At 36.2% G+C, this 19,349-nt stretch overlaps 1 protein-coding gene across 1 annotated transcript in view; it reads right to left on the reverse strand.

Annotated features, from left to right (window-relative positions):
• The window catches only part of LOC121413432 (mitogen-activated protein kinase kinase kinase 4-like), a 31,498-nt gene extending 12,712 nt beyond the window's left edge, over positions 1 to 18,786 (reverse strand). Inside the window, exons 1-15 of the mRNA XM_041606246.1 lie at positions 18,722 to 18,786; positions 13,839 to 16,140; positions 13,045 to 13,187; positions 12,182 to 12,293; positions 11,102 to 11,260; positions 10,569 to 10,726; positions 9,074 to 9,181; positions 7,578 to 7,677; positions 6,957 to 7,040; positions 6,217 to 6,480; positions 4,733 to 4,882; positions 3,581 to 3,742; positions 1,974 to 2,095; positions 1,090 to 1,171; positions 509 to 575 (exon numbers count right to left, since the gene is read on the reverse strand). Coding sequence (XP_041462180.1) covers positions 509 to 575; positions 1,090 to 1,171; positions 1,974 to 2,095; positions 3,581 to 3,742; positions 4,733 to 4,882; positions 6,217 to 6,480; positions 6,957 to 7,040; positions 7,578 to 7,677; positions 9,074 to 9,181; positions 10,569 to 10,726; positions 11,102 to 11,260; positions 12,182 to 12,293; positions 13,045 to 13,187; positions 13,839 to 16,140; positions 18,722 to 18,765 — 4,057 coding nt within the window. The 5' untranslated portion in view covers positions 18,766 to 18,786. The remainder of the gene's footprint in view (positions 1 to 508; positions 576 to 1,089; positions 1,172 to 1,973; positions 2,096 to 3,580; positions 3,743 to 4,732; positions 4,883 to 6,216; positions 6,481 to 6,956; positions 7,041 to 7,577; positions 7,678 to 9,073; positions 9,182 to 10,568; positions 10,727 to 11,101; positions 11,261 to 12,181; positions 12,294 to 13,044; positions 13,188 to 13,838; positions 16,141 to 18,721) is intronic.
• Between the last annotated feature and the right edge of the window lie 563 nt (positions 18,787 to 19,349).

Here is a 19,349-nt window from a genome sequence, read left to right on the forward strand (position 1 = left end):
TATTTCTTACGTTTACTATTGTTTCCTTTTGCTTTTATAAGGAAGAAAAATACTTCAGTTATCATTCCCAGACAATTATGAACAATTTGGGTGGCATGTGAATTAATAGATTGAATGTGCACTGTTAGGGCTTTGTTCCCCAATTGGCTTTCCATAGTTAAACCACAACTTTGAACCAGGCTTAATTCAAACCCAAGTTCAGAATACGGGCCTTTGTGTCTTAGTTCTAACCTGTGCACTAATTGCTTGATTTGAAAACACTAATCATCATTACCTATTCTTAAATCATTTCAAGCAATGCCACTCTGCTGTCAACTCTATGCACAGATATCCTTATTGAGCTGTATGCCTTGTTTTTATTCCGTCATACTTTGTAATGTTATCATTCTAAACTGTTAGAAATGCCCAAATAATCATAAATAATGACAAATTCCCATCAGTCTCCCGACTACAGGTGACAAGGTTCCGGGTTCCGTTGTTCCCTCTCAATCATAGATATCAAGCTTACCAGGGCTCTGTGGTGTGGTCTTGCCTATCACATGCTCTATACACTGCTTCATGAGACGTTGAAGATCCTTTTAAAAAAACAATACACAAACATACATAATATGAATATCATTTTATGTCATTTCCATCTATTTCCATTTCCCAGAGTAAACAGAAATAATAAGTTTCTTTAATTCTATGTTTGAAAAAAAACAATAAAATGATTTTATTTGATGAAAATATTTTTTGTGTAACAGAATTATTTTTTTAAATAAAATGATTTCTTTAAATAATAAAATACATTTGTCTAATAAAATGGTCTGACCCTTTTCACTACTCAATTTAATCATTAGAATGAAAACAATAAGATTAGATATAATTAATGTTTACAAAAGGAACATCACACAATTTATTAATAAAATTTATTTCAAAAAATAATAATTGTGTAGACTTGAGAATAATCCAAAACACATTTTTTTTTCGCAATATCTCAAATAACTTTGGAGTGGTTACATGTATATAATGGAAATTTAAATCTACGACACATCAGCTTTCCACCGCGGTATCACACAAGATTAAAAACAAATTTATATCCTTATTTACCTGAAATTCTTCCTCTCCAAGATGAGCTACATTTCGAGGTTCACAGGCCAGGATTAGAAACTCCAGACCTTGGTTAGCCCATCTACATTAGTTTGAAAATAAACAAAATAGATATAAGCCAAACACTAATCACACCAAAAATCCATACACAACAAAAGTAATATATAAACTGATCTGATGGTAAGTTACGAGCGACTTCACGCACGACTGGTGATCCTTTCTTGTGATAATAATAATAACAATGCGCCTCAGAATAGAATATTTCTAGATAGATGGCACTATATAAATGCGTATTATTATTATTATAAATGACACACACCAGATTTTCATTGGTGCTAGTGCATCCTAAGAAAGGATTATCAGTGATTAGTAAATAAAATCTACCTGCTTTTGAAAATGACACAAATGGTACATTTCAGTTGTTCAAAATTCATGCTCAACTTTCCGACCAGCTTTAAATAGTAACCCTATGGCTTTGCTCTTTGAAACCTTTCTGTAAAGACTACCCAAGACAAGAAAACTGGTCTTTATGAGTAGGTGGTATTCATGGACAGGTTCTTGTTATACATGTTCAAATGGGGAATTATCTTCAAGGGAATCCAAATCTGTGGTCCTAATAGACAAGTGGTCCTTCTATACAGATGGTCGTCACTATAAAAGCAAGTTCACTATAAAAGCAAGTTTGACTTTAAATATATCAATGTGGGAAACCCACTGAAGTAAACAAAACTTGTTGTCTTTATAAACAGATGGTCCTTTCCCTACAGGTTCTTGTAATACATGTAATTACAATTCAAGGGAAATCAATTAAATGATCTTTATAGTGAGGTGGTCCTTCCATGCAGGTAGTCACTAAAGCAAGTTTGAGTGCATTGATAACTAACCTTGGTCGGCGTCCCTTTCCTCGTTCCCACTTGTTAAGAGCAAAGTTCATCCATTGTTGAGCTAACTTGAGAATAGACTCTCCTTGTTTGTTGGATAAAAGACGGCTAACCTCCTTGTGATACTACAAGTTATGAATGATCATATTTATTTCAATTATTGTATCCATAAATTTAAGGAAAAAAATTCTTTCATTAAAACTTAGCACAGCTTTTCTATGATTCAAATAGATCTGATTTTACTTACTTAAATTTTCAAAATGAACAAAAATTATAAGATTTCATTAAAAAGTTGCCAAATCGCATCTTTTCAAGCTATTTCATTTGTTTCTTTACATTGCCAAATTAGAAAAAAAAATTGGGGTAGACCCAATGAGAAGTAACAATAGGAAGTGGGATATCCATGAAAGAGGAAAACTTTGAAGCATTAGAAGAAATAGAGTGACAAAGAGGAAAGATAAGAAACGGAATAACATTCGGATAGCATAATGTGAGAACATTGCAGTCTTTTGGTTCTGACTCTAGCCTTGCCATCAGGGAGTCATGGGTTTGAATCCCAACCACTGAGTTAATTCCTATCAACCAGAAATTCATCCACACTGTGTTGCACTCTACCCAGGTGAGGTAAATGAGTACCAGCAAGATGGAATTCCTCCCCTAAAAAAAGTGTGAGCAACAAAATTGGTAGGCTAGCTTAGCAAAGGTACTAGAGGAGCACCTGAGATGCAGGTGGAGAAGTGCACAATAAGTTCCCTTAATTATTATTATTATTATGCTAACACTTTAACCCAAGGTATGAGGAAAATTAACCCCTCAAAAAATGTTTGGAAATATTTATTTCTCCCAATTCCAAATTTCAACAATGCAAAAGATCATTTAATTCTCTTTAAAATGATACCATACTTGTTATAATCATGCCATCACAAAAAGAGCAGGATTCAAAAGTATTGGATGAGGTCTGAATTGAAATGCTGCAAAATGAGCAGAAATGGTCATGAAGGGTCAATAAAGATCATGATTCTTTTGTCTGTGTCAATAAAGATGAAAATCCATTCAAATCAAGCCCCTGCTTCTTCAATTTTGATGTTTTGTTGTGGTTTATGTAATGATGGTTCTGTGAGATAACATGGTTTGAGTTGTGGTTTAAAACACCCATACAAATCTGTTTTTTTATGTGTTTGCTTGTGCAGAGGTGTTTGATTCCATGATAAAGTTGATGTTAAGGTGCATGAAAAACAAAGAAAACACTGAGAAACTCGCTCATCACCATAGAAAAAAAGAACAGTAACTTTCAATATAGTGTCACTTTGCAACTTATGAATTTTGACCTTGCCCCACATTTCAAGGCACTGCACCTCCATGTGAACCATAATCATATCATGGTGGGTATTATTTTAAAGAGAATTAGATGATCTATTCATTGGTATCAATCACACATTAATATTCACTAAAACCGAGGAGGAGTTATCAATCAAATTCATATTTCCAAACTTTTTTTGAGGAGTTTATTAAAAAGAGGGATTCTACAAAGAGAATACATGACAAAATGAATGAACAAACAAGGCACAGAAAAAAAGAACAAAATATATCGGGGGGGGGGAGGTTCTTACCTCAAATCCTACTGAGAAGCATTGGCACATGGCATCTCTGGAATACTTGAGGATATTGATTCTTTCCATCTCTTCTACATCGACCATAGAATCTAAGATGAGATTCTCTTCAACCTGGCAGATGGCTTCAACCAACTTATGACACAATGTAAGAGCATTATCCTGATGATGGGCATGAGATAAAGAATTATTATGTGAATGCAGGTCTTACATTCTAATGCTGTTATTATAATCACAATCATCATCATTATCATTATCAGTATATAACATGAATACAACCAGGTACATGTATGTGGGTAAATAAGGGCAATGGCTTTGTCCTTTATTGCAAGAATTATATCTATGGTGTGATTTTAGATACAAAGTTTATGAACATGGCAGCAACTTTGGGAAATTTTATGGGGAAATAAACAATAGTTTATTTGCTTTCTTTATCACAGTACTGATGATTACAGTTGCAATTAGACTGCAATATATGCATTATGCAGACTGCAGTATGTTACAAGAGAAGTTTAGTTAATGCTGAAATAGAATTAAGGCCCCTGCACATCAAACATGGTCTTTGCCATGGATCTTGGACTGATCACACTAAACATGCTCCATATAACAGAATTGATCACATACCTTGAGTTCTTCTAACGCTTCAGCTATGGTGTTATGACTAGACATCTGTTCATTGATCAGAGTAACTGATTAAACAGTGCTTTATAAATGCTTTATATCTTATATAGAGCACTACATATCATTCTAAGTAACAGAATGGATCACGTACCTTGAGTTCTTCTAACGCTTCAGCCATGGTGTTATGACTAGATGTCTGTTCATTGATCAGAGTATCCGATTAGACAGTGCTTTATTAATGCTATATATCTTTATCATATTACATAGAGCTCTACATGTCATTCTAAGTAACAGAATGGATCACATACGTTGAGTTCTAAAGCTTCAGCTATGGTGTTATGACTAGACGTCTGTTCATTGATCAGAGTAACAGATCAAACAGTGCTCATGAAAGCTATATATCTTTATCGCATTACATAGAGCTCTACACTAAATTGACTCATCAAACAGTGCTTTTTGAATAACAATAAATCTTTATCATATTACATAGAGCTCTACATGTCACTCTAAGTAACAGAGTGGATCACATACCTTGAGTTCTTCTAACGCTTCAGCTATGGTGTTGTGACTAGACGTCTGTTCATTGATCAGAGTCACTGTACTTCCCATAGCTCTCTGGAATGCCTTACGTTGCATAGTCAGCTGTGATGAGTGGTTGACAACTAACAAGATACTCTCAACCTACAGTAAACAACATACAGTGCCCATGGGTTAACAAGGTTGTTGCATTCACTGAGAAATCATCATACAGGTAACTGTGCCAGTGTCCAATATTTTGGGACCACTGAATTCTGTTCGACTAATAGGCAGTAAATAGTTAAACAGAACATATGTTTAATAATGTCGTCTAATGCAATGCCTCGACTTGGGCTAATGTTCCACACATGTAAGGTTGACTGGTGCAAAATTATCTGTAAAAGTCGTTCAAACAATGACACAAAACAAAATCACTGTATTTAAAGGTCAAGTCCACCTAAGAAAAATGTTGATTTGAATCAATAGAGAAAAATCAGACAAGCACAATGCTGAAAATTTCATCAAAATCGGATGTAAAATAAGAAAGTTATGACATTTCAAAGTTTCGCTTATTTTCAACAAAATAGTTATATGAACGAGCCAGTTACATCCAAATGAGAGAGTCGATGATGTCACTCACTCACTATTTCTTGTTTTTTTTGTTTTTTTTTTAAATTATACAATACTTCAATTTTTACGATATTTTTACGATAACTTTCTTATTTTACATCTGATTTTGATGAAATTTTCAGCGTTATGCTTGTTGATTTTTTCTCTTTTTATTCAAATCAAGTTTTTGTTGGGGTGGACTTGTCCTTTAATGAAAACAAAAACAGTAGAATATCCAGTATTATATAAAATATCAATAAAGACACAAAATGTTTAAATAGGAATTTTCCATTAAGGTGACACATATACTGGTATTAATCAAGACTCAATTCTCAACATAGATCAGCTGATGCAGTAGATGACTTTTATCACAAAGATTTTTTTTCCATTTAAAATCACCTCTAAGTAACAATAGAGAATAATTAGAATTTCCAGAATTAAGTCCTGTGTTCAACACAGAGCTAAACCTTTGATTGTAGGGTCAAGTTCTATGTTACTATAATCATTATGTGAGATCAATCAAATAAAATCACCTGTAAAATCCATCAAGTTTGTGAACAGGATCCTGAATTTGCATGGAAAACCATGAAATTTAATCTTACAAAATATTTGTAATCAATTGCAAATATTCTGTTGGGATTTTACAGTTAATTTTAGCTGTAGCAAATCAGATTACACTCCTTGTTTCAAGGAGCAGACCAGAAATCAATCACAAATTTACAATTAATTACAAGAGATATGATTGATTTAGAGACAAAATATATACTTGCAATTGATCGCAAGTTTCTTGCAACCCCCATTACACAGAATTCTATGATTAACTGTAAGATCACTTGCTAGGATTTGTGTTACAGGATCTTGGATGAACAATTCTAAACTTAAAGCCTAACCTGAATATCTGAGGTAGCAATGGTTGTCTCTATATTGGGATTGACAGACGTCGTTTCTCCGATCCACTTTGATTCCATCTCCCTCTCCTCATCCTTGACCAGGAGAAGATAGCCATCGCTAGCATCAGGAGAGCTGGGGTCAGAGGTCGACAGGAAGTCCTCTCGTCCGCAGAGGTCATTGAGGAGTTGAAGAATCTGAGGGGTGTTCTGGTGGAGGTGCTGAGGAACAAAGACTTGGTAACCGGGGAAACTTGTCAAGAGAACCTGGAATATGAAATGAAATATTTTCAAATATCATCTTAATTCCACCACCAAGAAGCTACATGTATTCATTAAACATACTTTATATAGTTTACTTCAATAAGATTTTTATACAATAGTTTTATGCCAATTCAGTTATATGACAAGTATTTACATCATCTGTCAATTTTTTTCTACATCACCTTTAATAATCAATAAAATTTGTCCATAAATTTTACTTTCGTTTTTATAAGAGATGTAGAATGCACGGTCAGGGCCCCCGTTGCATAAAAGTTACCATGATAGTAACTTTGCCATCCAAAGGTATCTTTCATGAAATCCTTGATTTTCATTGGCTGATGAGCATTGTTGCCATGGTAGTTACCATTGGATGGTCAAGTTGCCATAACAGTAACTTTTAGGCAACGGGGCCCATGCCTTGAATATTAACTTTGATTTGACACCCTGATATGAAATATGAATGCAGCTTTCAATATTACCTTTATGTGACCAGACAGCTTGAGGTTGTTCATCAAATCTCCCACCGAAGTGTTTAGAGTGAACTCGGACGCTATCTCTAAATCCTATACAGGTAGAATATAAAGCAAATAATCATGAGGTAAACTATCACCTGCTCGGAAACATATGCAGATGCTTTCTTTCCTCTTCTTTGCTTTGGAAAGAAAGCTACATCTAAATCACCTCAGATGTCATAGTATTTCCCATCATTTTCACCATAAATGAATTACTGGCTTATTGTTGATACTACATGTATTCTTTATTCCTTGTACATTGGCATAACCTTTCCACTTTTCTGTTGAAGGAAACTGTGTTTTAAATAAAGCTGATACTTTGAAATGCCTGAATTCTCATTACAGAATATTTTTCTATAAAACAAATTTGGATCTGACATGGACTTTCAAAATGTTGCCTAATTTCAGAACCTTTACCCCAGCATCGTAAATTTCATTTCAAAAGATGCTTCAGACTAGAAAGAAAAAAAGTCATTAAGCACTGCTGGGGAGAGCTTTTTTTGTTACAGATTTATCACAAAAAAGTGTTGAGGGGTCTTTTAGGCCCCCGTCCCCATTAACTTTTCATTAGAGTTAATAATCACTTACCTTGGATAGCATTTTAGCGAAACCCAAGGCCTTGGCAGCCCTGTCACGAACCTCATGAAACAGCTCTCGGAACTTTCTACAAGACCCAGTAATTATACGTCTGAAACAGAACAGAGTTCAAGCAGACCTGAGAGTGGCCCTTTTAAAAAATATCTGTTTTTTGTGAACGTAGGGAGCAAAGTGACTAGAGTCTTGCACCTAACGGCCGAGGGTCCAGGGGGAATGCCCCGGAGGGGGTTGAGGGGGCAAAGCCCCCAAAGCTCATGGATTCCTTGTGGCATTGGCTGGCCAAGTGCTGCTTGATCATGCTCCAGCCGCCATTCGTGTACTTGACTTCCTTATTACACCACGTACAGTAAGCTTTACCGGGTTTCTCAATTTTCCGTATGCACTCACTTGCCACCCTTCCATCCACTGATTTTTCAACCCACTTCCAAGTCCATTTCTCACGAACTGAAGCATCGATCCCTTTCACCCTCGCCTCTTCACCTCGATCAAGAAATTTCCGTTGAAAAGCCATAATTTTTCACAAACTTTTCTTGTTTTTTCGCTCGCACGAAAGAAATCCCGTATTGACAAATCACCGTAATCACGCCTAGCGCTAACCCAGGGAGCGCCCGCCCGCGAAGAGTTCCCTGGGTTATCCTAGCGCCTGCATGCATGAATTGAATGCAGCCATCGCGCGCACCGAGTGCATGCTGTTTCCTCCACTGCAACGCGCGAACGGTCTGGTGGGTAATACAAAATGGCAGCGCCCATGATCAATACCGACCGTGTGCGATAAACTTCAAATAGCCGTCGAAGAATCAAGTTTTCGAATGCATGACGGCAATTTTCATAAAAAGTAACGACAGCAAGTTGCCAGAACTTATAACTTTGTGTAAATTTGGGCGCAATGTGCCCTTCATTTTCTAGCAATTTTTGCGAATAAGGCATTGAAAATAGACACCCTAACCCCCCTTAATTTTATACCGGATTTACATCGATCTAAGAGACCACCTATGTTGGTGAAAAAATATCGGGAACCTGATAAATGTCGGGAGAATATCAGGCCTGAGTTCAAGTAATGTTAGATCATCTCTTCCCATTTCCAGGAATAAGGGCAGGAGCAATTTCAAATCATTTCCAATTCATTTTTTTTTATTATTTGTTTTATTTTCATTTACTCAGGTTTAAAATTGTTTTTGTCATTCTAGCAAGCCATTTATTCATTTTTTGTCAACCTTTTTGAAAATGATCATATTTTGCTACATTCTGATCACTTTATTCTATGTCAATTTCAATATCATTTAACATTAGTAGCTTAAGAAATATCAAACATGAAACCTACTGCAGACTCACATCTGACTATATTTGTAAAAGTGGAGTTTTGACTTTCAATGTGAGACAAATATGGCAGTTAAAAAATTACACTCATGGTTCCTATTAATGAGAAGGAAAGCTGCATAAGTATTACTTTGGTCCCAGCTATTGATATTCATGTTTGTTAGACTCACTTGATTGCTCCACCAGCTGAATGGCTATCCTGTAGATGAACACATTCATCATCGACTCTCTGCTCAAGGTACTCTGCGGTAGAATGTAGCAGGTTACTCGCCATGATACTGTCAAGGTTAGGAAAGGAAATATAATTAAAAATTGATATTAAATTTTGTATTTTATTAGTAAATGAGAATAAAGTAACTGCCAATGACTAGACTTGGATGTGAGTCAACAATATTTGACTCACATCCAAGTCTTGTCATTGGCAGTTACTTTATTCTCATTTACTAATAAAATAAAAAAATTATTAGTTATTTTGCCAGCTTGGTAAAAGCATGTGTATGCTTGTATTAAAGTGAATTACCCAAAGAATGAAAGAGGTTTTTTAAAGACTGCTGTATTGTCAAAGCATCCCAAATACAAGTTGATTTGTATTGATGAGCGGTGCAGTATCTTAAAATGTCATCTTGAAACATGAAGATGTGTAAAATACAATTCTCAAAAATAAAAAAAAATTCTCAAGCTAGGAAGCTCTAATCTAGAAATAAATGTTCCAGGTGGGTGTTTCATAAAGCTGTTCATAAGTTAAGAGTGACTTTAAGAACAACTGGTGATCCTTTCTTGTGGTAAATATATTGAATTTGCGATGGTTTAGTGCGTAAGAAAGGATCACCAGTCATCACCAAAATGTTTATGGCCAAATCAAGACAATGCTGTTCCTGAATGTGCTGTTCATCATATCCACTTTCGACCAATTTAGAAAAGTCATTCAAAACTTACAATTAATTGCTGTTTGTGTAACAATGAGTTACTTTTTAACCTGTTGCCTCTTGGACCCTTTTAATCCCTGTACAAAGCTTACGAGAACTATGAAATTCTTAAAGGAAACCAGTTAAAGGTCAAGTCCATCCATGAAAAATGTTAATTTGAATAAATGGAGAAAAATTAAACTAGCATAACGCTGAAAATTTCATCAAAATCAGATGTAAAATAAGAAAGTTATGGCATTTTAAAGTTTCGCTTATTTTTCACAAAACAGTGATATGCACAACTCAGTGACATGCAAATGAGTCGATGATTTCCATCACTCACTATTTTTTTTTTTATCGTTTGAATTATACAATATTTTATTTCTTACAAATTCCACAATACGAACCAACTTGACTGAACCATGTAATATCAAAAAATACTAATTCCACGTGTTCAGGGAGGAATTAATCGTTGTTTCACTTGGCAATGAAGAGAAAATTTAAACATTTCATATTTCACATAATAAAATACAAAAAAAATAGTGAGTGGATGACATCATCAGTCTCCTCATTTGCATACCGACCAGGATGTGCATATAACTGTTTTGTGAAATTAAGCGATACTTAAAAAGGTCATAACTTTCTTATTTTACAACAGATTTTGATGACATTTTCAGTGTTATGCTTGTTGGATTTTTCCCTTTTTATTCAAATCAATTTTTGGTTGGAGTAAACTTGTCCTTTAAAGTATCATACTTACCAGAATCTCTTGCCTGCTTGGGCTTCACCTCCCCTTATGTACGGACACATCTCCTTTGCAAAGGCCCATTCTTCCTCCAGGACGTTCTTGAGGCTTACCGATGCCTGAGGTAGCTTCTGAAGCATCAGCATACGACTGTGAACATACTCAAAATAGACCTAAGATATACAAAGGATAGTGAAGCTAACATTAACAAAACTTTGAGGAAACTCAATATCATGTAGTCAACTGTTGAATTTTGATGGAGTCGTTGGGCAATTTCATGTTCTGTTCCAAGTGTTAGTGTTGGGGTTTGGAAGCATTCAGATTGCATGCCCAAGCTTTATAAGAAGATTTTATAAAAATTATACTAATAACATTATTGATAGTAGGCACATACTATATTTATACGTATTAATAATAACAACAGTAATGTGCAACAAAGGTATAATGCTTAATACAATATTTCTAAGTCCTGTATACTATTACCCCGGCTTTAGCATGGCATGGCTACCATGATTAGGTGCTCAAGCATTCAAGAAATTCCTTCCTACCTGGAGCATTTCTTGGAGATCGTTCTCGTAGTCATCTATGTCATTGTCGACATGTTCCTGTGCTCTGACATCTCCCACAGTGACAGCGCTGACCATGTCATGGTAATACTGCTTGACATGAGTGCAGGCTCCAATCACTTCCTTGTATTCTCGGATCAGCTGTAGAGTTCAAAGGTGAAAGTAAATGATTTATAACAATTTTTTTATGTACATAGTCAAGTCAAATTACTGCAATATTATTTTTTTGTTCTTTTCTTTAATTATTTATATTGCAATGAATCAATTGAATTGATGATTGCTGATTGATCCATGGTACATTTTGTTTCCCTTTAATTAATTGTTGCCAGTTTCAGTTTATATTTTTCTTTTTTTATATTCTTAACTGACCTGGATTGAGGTGAAGGGGTGTGGGAAGGAAGGCCTGTGGGTCACGGTAATTTAGTTAACCTTTTCCAAATCCAGGCAGCCCCTTCATCTCTATTCCAGGTCCTTTGTCACCTATGTCCTATTGTTTGTGTGATTTGTATTGTACTATAATTTATATATTTTTAATTGCCGAATAAAATAATAATAATAACAAATACAAGATAAATCTAACATTCAATCAATTTCTTTTCAAGATTATAAAAACTTACAATGAATTGTGCAAAGACTGCACATACTGACTACAAACAGCAAGTATTCCCTCTATTCATTTGTGCATGGTCATGTAAAGTAAGTTTGCATTTAATGTTCAGTATCATATAAAGATAATTGTATTAAATGCAATGTGATGTTATGTAATGAAATTCATGCTTATGAATGTAACAATGCCCAATTCAGCATTTTTGCTACAAGGTATTTTTACAAAAACGAAGTGAATTGTATGCATAGCTCACTGAGGGTAAACAACAGACATTAATTTCAATTTTTTTTTATACATTGGCAAATAATCCAATTGGAACTACTAAATGTAGCTGTATAGAATTTCTTCTTCAACTTTATGCATGGATGTATACTCTTGCATTTTAAAATCTGCTAACAAACTGACACAGTATACACTGAAAAAAGCATGAAGAATATAAAGAATTTGTTAGATACCTGCTGTATGCTATGTCTTGAAGGGTCTGCTTCTGGTTTGTGCTCTAGTCTAAACCTTAGGCACTCGTGCATGACATCTAGAGGAATACGTACTAGGAACAAATATGCTGGCCTGATGATACAAGTAGAAGAAAACATTCTTATTACACATGGAATAACAGTCAATTATACATGTCATTCATTTTTGGTTTGCTTATATTTTTCATTAGCTCATGTATTTGACAACTGGTATCATCATATCATTTATCTTCATCATCAATATTATCACCAATTATCAACATCGGTACATGATTCATCACCAACATCATCACAACTACCATCACTATAATCACAACCATCATGATCGACATCCTTGTCATCATCCCCAAACTCATGGCCACTATCATCACCATCATCACCACCACCATCGTTATCATCAGTGTCCTTGCTACTCTCCTCCAAATTACTGTGATCATCACATTCATGATTGCTCTCAAATTATTACACAAAATACTTAATACCAGGTCCTGTCATATAAGTGCAGATAATTACAATATTGTTGAGCATATACATTGGTCTTTTACACATAAGTAGGCCAGCATAACTGACTGAATCAAAGCAATAACTGCAGTATGAGTTTGCTAATCCATTGCTGCCTACCCACACAGATCCACATGATCAGATACGAGAGTAGAAAATCATTTCTATGATGAATTAAATGTAAAGCAGATCTGTTAGTTGTAAAAGATGTTCTTGGTATTGTGATTCATATTTTGTTTACCTTTAAAATTGTGTATATTCATACTGAGGAATCTGGGAGAAATGAATAAAGGAGGAAAGAGAGACTATACTAGGAGCAAAAAATGAAATCAAAATAAACTCACATGAAAGATGGGAGATTCATATCTTGAAACTCTTTACTCCAAGCACCATGGCTCTGTAGCAGTGTGCTGTGGGTCTGTTCAGTAGTAGAAGGGCTAGGTGATTCAAAGAACTGTGGAGGCTTCAATGCCAGGTCAATGTCACTCTGCAAAGAAGATAGGAGTGACAAAAAAATTGATTTACCTAATCGCAATTCATAAAATAATGAACCCTTTTGTACATCCAACCCCAAATTCTTTTGTTGTAACTTAATTTCATGAAATACATGTACTCGAGCCATTACAATTTGTGAGAATCATACCCTTTCACAAAAGAGAAAGTGGAGGAAAATAACTTCAGTAAGGTCTTACCAGCAGGGGGTCAGAAGTAAATACTTCATGGAATTTTACCAAAAGGAAGACTCCATAACAACTTTGGTACTCATAAATCGTGCCCATTATCAAAACAATACAATGTACATGAGCCATTTCATTTATCACATGTAGCTTTTATTTTTTCAATCCTATATCTTGAACAAATTATTTTGAAAGTTTATCATCTATGAGAATATCAAACCTGATCATTTGAAAGGTGTAATAGAGTTTCAACCGACAAGAGCAAAACCCCATGGGGAAAATAAACATGTTTAATACTTGTTATTCGTCTACATATTTAATTACATAACTGCAATTAATAATTTTAATTAAAAATTCAACTACAGTGTAAAAGACAAATTTGGTTGCCTTATCATCAAACCTACTCACATGAGGAGGAGGAAAATGATTGGAATATATTGAATATCAGTTCCTAAACTCACCCCTGTTGATATTCTCCTACTATCCGGAGAACTATCTGCTGACTTTTCCTGGGCATTACGTATCTTCTTCATTGTATGACCAAGCATCTTATCCAATCTCTTGGTCATTTTCCTCAACCCCTGGTGCTTGAGGCTGCGATCAACAAACGGCCGGTAGATGGACGTTGAAGAATCATAGTCAAAGCTAAAGTGGCACTCACTGAAAATTCTGTTTGTTCGTGGAGACTCATCCGTACGAGGGCTCTTGTATTGGGGCGTGCTTGTCAATGCTGGTTGTTCAGATCCTTCAAGGTTGGCAGATGATTCATCATATTCACTATGCGAGATATCAAAGGTCACTGAACGATTTCTAGGGAACAAAGGATTTGAGGATTGTGTAGATGAAAGACTGGTTGATCTTGATCCAAATGACACTTCGGAGCAGTAATCGTCATCATCATGGCGATTGGGGTAATATTCATCATCTTGGCTACCTTTAGGAGGAACCTTGGTTTTGTCATCTTCAGTATGGCCTTCGGGAATGGAGTTTGGCAACTGGGGGCAGGTAGAGTCTTTGCGATCATGAGACATCTCTCGTGAATCCATGTGGTCATGAGACATATCTCTTGAATCCAAGAGATCATGAGATATATCACGTGACAAAGATGTTGACTGGGTATCACAAGATGTCCCCTGAACCATATCTTGTGAGTTGGACTGCACACATTCCCAGTGACCTAAGGCTCCCAGCATAGGTCTCCTAGCAGTAGGCCTGACCATCGGTTTCACTTCATCTTCCATTTCATCTTCAATGCAGGGTTCAGCCTGGACAGGATTTTCAACACAATATCCTGGGAGATCCAGATATGGCCACCACAAACCTTCCAGGTCTACAACACCTAGAATCTGAGAGGTCAGTTCAAATTTATGACTGATGTCATTTGTTATGTTCATCCATAAACACAATGTCTCTAGCCTCTTGGTGAATTGCGGTGTAATGAGCTCTTGGCAGTCATTCTGCAGTGCTTTGCTGTTTGGGTAGAGCAGTTGCACCTGCTCCACATTCTCAAGCAGGGCATGTATCTTGTACCATGCCTCACGAGTGTCAGTGATGTACGCATTCAGGGCAGCACTGAGGGGCATACAGATTCCATTGTCCGAGAGACTTGGAAGTCTCCGATGAACAGGGTTGGTGTTGCAACAAGTATCACATGCATTCCCGTTCACTTGTGAAGTTTCAACAGAATCGCCATGAGAGCTTGACCCAGAAGAGCTGCTCGACCTTCCACCTGCAAACTTGGCAAGAGTTCTTTGCACATTTTTGAAAGACGATCGTTTCTTATCAAGTGAACAAGTTGATTGGATACTCTTGCTGTCCATCACACTTTGATACTTGAATTTCATGATTTCACTAAAGACTTCAGTCCCTTTCTTGCGGGCATCAATGAGGTACAAATCCTGGTCATTGATGCTGAGTTCATTATGGTAGGCAGTGAGTTCAAGCCATAATATCTCATTCCACTGCATCTGGAAAATGTCCTGTGCCATTCCATCCTGTCTACGGATCCTTTGTGGGATCTCCTGACTACTCTCCTTTTTGGCACTCCCCATGCGTATAAGAGCAGAGAAGGTACGGTGGAAGTCAACCCTCTCCGGTGCATACTGTAGCTTTGATGATGTGGATGTCTTCTTGTGCCTGCTCCTTGGGGAATGTGGGGGACTCACCTGCTGTGACTTGACACTACGGAAACATGTTGAGGAGTCGATCTTAAGGTTTGGGGATGGCAGCGAGTCAAAGGGACGAAAGACATATGTAGGAGTGAGTGGCACATGTAACTCAGATCCATCATACGTGATGGCTTTCTGTTTAAACTCACGTTCACTTGTCCTATCAAGGTGTATGCTTCTCATCTTCCGCTGGTGGAGCTTTTGCTTGGTATTCTGTGCAGACGGTCCATAGTCCGCAGAGTCCATCTTTTTGGCAAGAGATTTTTTGGCTTGATTCTGGGATTTGTCCTTCTTTGGCTCTTTTTTAGGAGTTCCCTGCAGCACCAGTCGAGGCGGCTTGCCACCTTTGCCACTGTTGCCCTTGCTAGTCTGCTTCCTTGCACTTCGCATCTGACGGGGTGGGGTACTCCCATACAGATAATCATATGATCCTGGATTGTCATCTGCTTCAAAGCTTCCATCACCATCTTGAGATGGGAAGTTTGTGTCGCCATTTGGATCAAGAAATTCCTGTGACCAAGCATTCCCGTCAGCTTTGGCCGAGCTTGAGTTGTTGATGAAATTAGCCTGGCTATCAGCTTGACCTTCCTCTGACCTGTACAGTGACATAAAAAAATTGAAATCATGTCATTCTCACGAGAGATACAAGTGTTGAAAATCAAATCATTGACAATGTAATACAATGAACTTGTGATAGCACAATTACTGACTGCACATGCATAATGCTATATATGGTGAAGGAACTGCCATTTAGAACACAATCTATGAATGGAATAGAGAAACGATTAAGAGTGGTGTGGATCAGGGGGAAATTACGCCAGACTCATGGGCGATTTTGCCACCAAATTACTCAAAAAGAGCCCTGGAAAATTCCCATTCACTCCAATGTTAAAGCTTCTTCAATGTTGCATATTTATGCAGTAGGTTGTGAAAAGTTTCCCCCAATAATAAACAAATTATTTGCCCGGTGTGGATTACTACTTTCTCTTGTTCTGCCTGTTACACACCTTTTTGCTATTACCTCTTTCATCATTGCATTAACCACCCAATAACTTTAATTTTTGGCATGAATCATAAAAAGAAAAAAATAAAAGTATGTACATGATCTACGTGTACTACCAAATTCATTATAACACTAACAGTTTGCATGGGGATTTTTATTATAAGCAGATTGCTTGAAAAAATGACAACCTCGGAATAAAACTCATTGAAATAATTAATACATTTATAAAGCAGATTGGTAAAATCATTTTGTTCATAATTTTACAATGATGAAGATGGAGATTATGAGGATAATGGTGAAAATGAAGGCCATGGAGATGATAATGGTGGTGGTCATGGGAGAGTATTTTGTGATGATTGAATCAAAGGAAGAGTGATTTAATGGTTAACTGAAATATTGACAGAGAAAACTTATTTCAAATATTCTGATATCACAGATTTAACATTTGCATTAAAAGAGTAAACAGATGAGCATTTTTTGATAGACTCTGGTAGAGAGTTGTAGATATTGGGACCGTGGTGTCGTATGGATCTCTGTGCAATAAGTAATTTTGGGTTCATTTAGTGAAAATTTGAAGAGTTATATGTAGAGTATGAATGAATATACATGTATGTGTTCATTGTATAAAAATTGTGGAATGAAGGTGGAAGCATGTTATTTATGCATTTGAACATCAGCAGTAAAATTTGAAGTAGATTCATGTCAAATACTGTTAGAGTCTTTAGTTGATGGAATTCTATACTCCATTTTTTAATTCAGAACTGTTACTTATAATCCGCTTTATACATGTACATACTTTGATATGTTTGACTTTGGAATGAAAAAAATAAAATTCAACCAATCAAAGAAAAGTTTAAGAATTAAGGCATATTAAAAAAAGTATGTACAAAGCTGATTATATTTATAAATAACAGAAATTAAACAATGGAGCTACCTGGGTTAGCGATCGTGCAGTCGCCATTAGGGAGTTAATAATACAACAAAAAAACTGACGGGCTCTTCGATTTTCGTCTTTATTTCATAAAAATATATAAGAAGAACTGGACCAAAATAAAGGTTATTATTCCCTTTTGGCCTTAAATGCACCAAAACGGACAAAGTAAACTTTTTGTCTTTCTGTGCGTGGAGTCTGTCATCACTTTCAGAAACAAGATGGCAGCTTACATAGTCCAACAAATGATTGGAATCTCATGAAGATATTGATTATAACCAATTTCAATGCGGGAATTTAGGGTAAAAAAATAGTCTAAATATCATCATGACCCAGACCTGCCAACCTCTGGGAATGGAAAAGTGTATTCTGTGATAAAAAAAGTGTATTTCTTAATAAAATGTGTGGCGCACTCGCTCATCGCGGCGCTCAAGTTGCATGCTAGCTCAAATGCGCACTGCTCATGCAGATGAAAAAAAAACATTTAAACATGTGTACCGGTATATCTCACCCTGGTTTTAACAAAATGATTGAGAAAAAAACAAGCTACCTAAAATTACATTGATCTAATATTAATAATAACCATATTTGTCTAAGTTTTATGAAATAGAGACATATATGATTTTTCTCAATAAATTGTGATTTTGTTTTTTAAAAAAATGATGTCTAGCTAGGCTATGTACATTAGTAATGATTAGATAATGGACAATGGTTTCATCTGGGTTTTTAAGTCAAAAGACTTGTCGATTTTTGCCATTGAGATTTGACTCCCTGTACAGATCGAGTTATAACTTCAGACAGTCGCCATGGTCTAGATAAGTAATTGGTGAGTGGAGCTAACACTCCCCCAGGCAAGTTCAGCAGTACAAGCAATATAACAGAGACCGAAGCTTTTAGTATAAGCTAGCAGTAGCAGCTCTGACTCTGAGTTACCACGCGCGGGGGCTAGCCTGAGCTGTGGCTGCCGGCTGTGGCTGCCGGCTTTGAAGGCTGAAGCGCAACTGCCACTGCACTGCACTGGTACCGGCATTGAACTGCGCCGAGTCCGCACTCATAGGTACATTCTCATCTCAATTAGATCTACACTGGTCGGGACCGTCGTGAAAAATGGTCAAATTGAGCCCCATTTACACTGTAAAACCTCACTCTAACGTATAGAATAAAAATCTTAAAAGTAAAATGACATGATAAATTCTTTCAAAGTGTTTCAAACAAAACATAACAGACAAAAATCACCCTTACATTTCGCCGTCAAAAGAAAATACTCCGGAAGAGCTCTCTGCCATTTTTCCGATTTTTAGCGTGATGTATATCGAAAGCCAAATGTAGCGAAATTGGGATTCGAACATGTAGCTTACCATACCTATAGATACCTACTTTTTTTAATTTCCTAGGTGGATGCTAACTGATATAGATTCAACAAAGAAATTATTCTGTTTTGAAAAAAAAGGAAAGCAAATTAACAAGGCAACAATAGTCAAAACTAACTAGTTTTGCCTATTCAAAATAACAACAACAGCTACTACCATGACTACGTCGTAGACAGCACCTCAGCAAATATATTCAAGAGTGAGGTGCAACATGTCAGACTATGTTAGTCTGCATTTGTATGTAAATATTATATATATGTTTGCTTTTTTTACCACAACTTCAACGGTGGATTTTCAGTACTCAGCATTCAAATCCACTATACAGTACGACAATACACCACAGGTGGTATGTACTTATATAGGAAGAAGAAGAAGTACTTACTGATAACGAAGTCTCTAGTTGGCCGGATCATGTCCTGGTGCATGGGTCAAACTTGAATTTTACTGGTTCACATCTCCAATACTTATCCAATCCATTTTCGAAGCTGTGGACACTGGGT

This window comes from Lytechinus variegatus, chromosome 4 (assembly GCF_018143015.1).
Source record: "Lytechinus variegatus isolate NC3 chromosome 4, Lvar_3.0, whole genome shotgun sequence".
Lineage (NCBI taxonomy): Eukaryota > Metazoa > Echinodermata > Echinoidea > Temnopleuroida > Toxopneustidae > Lytechinus > Lytechinus variegatus.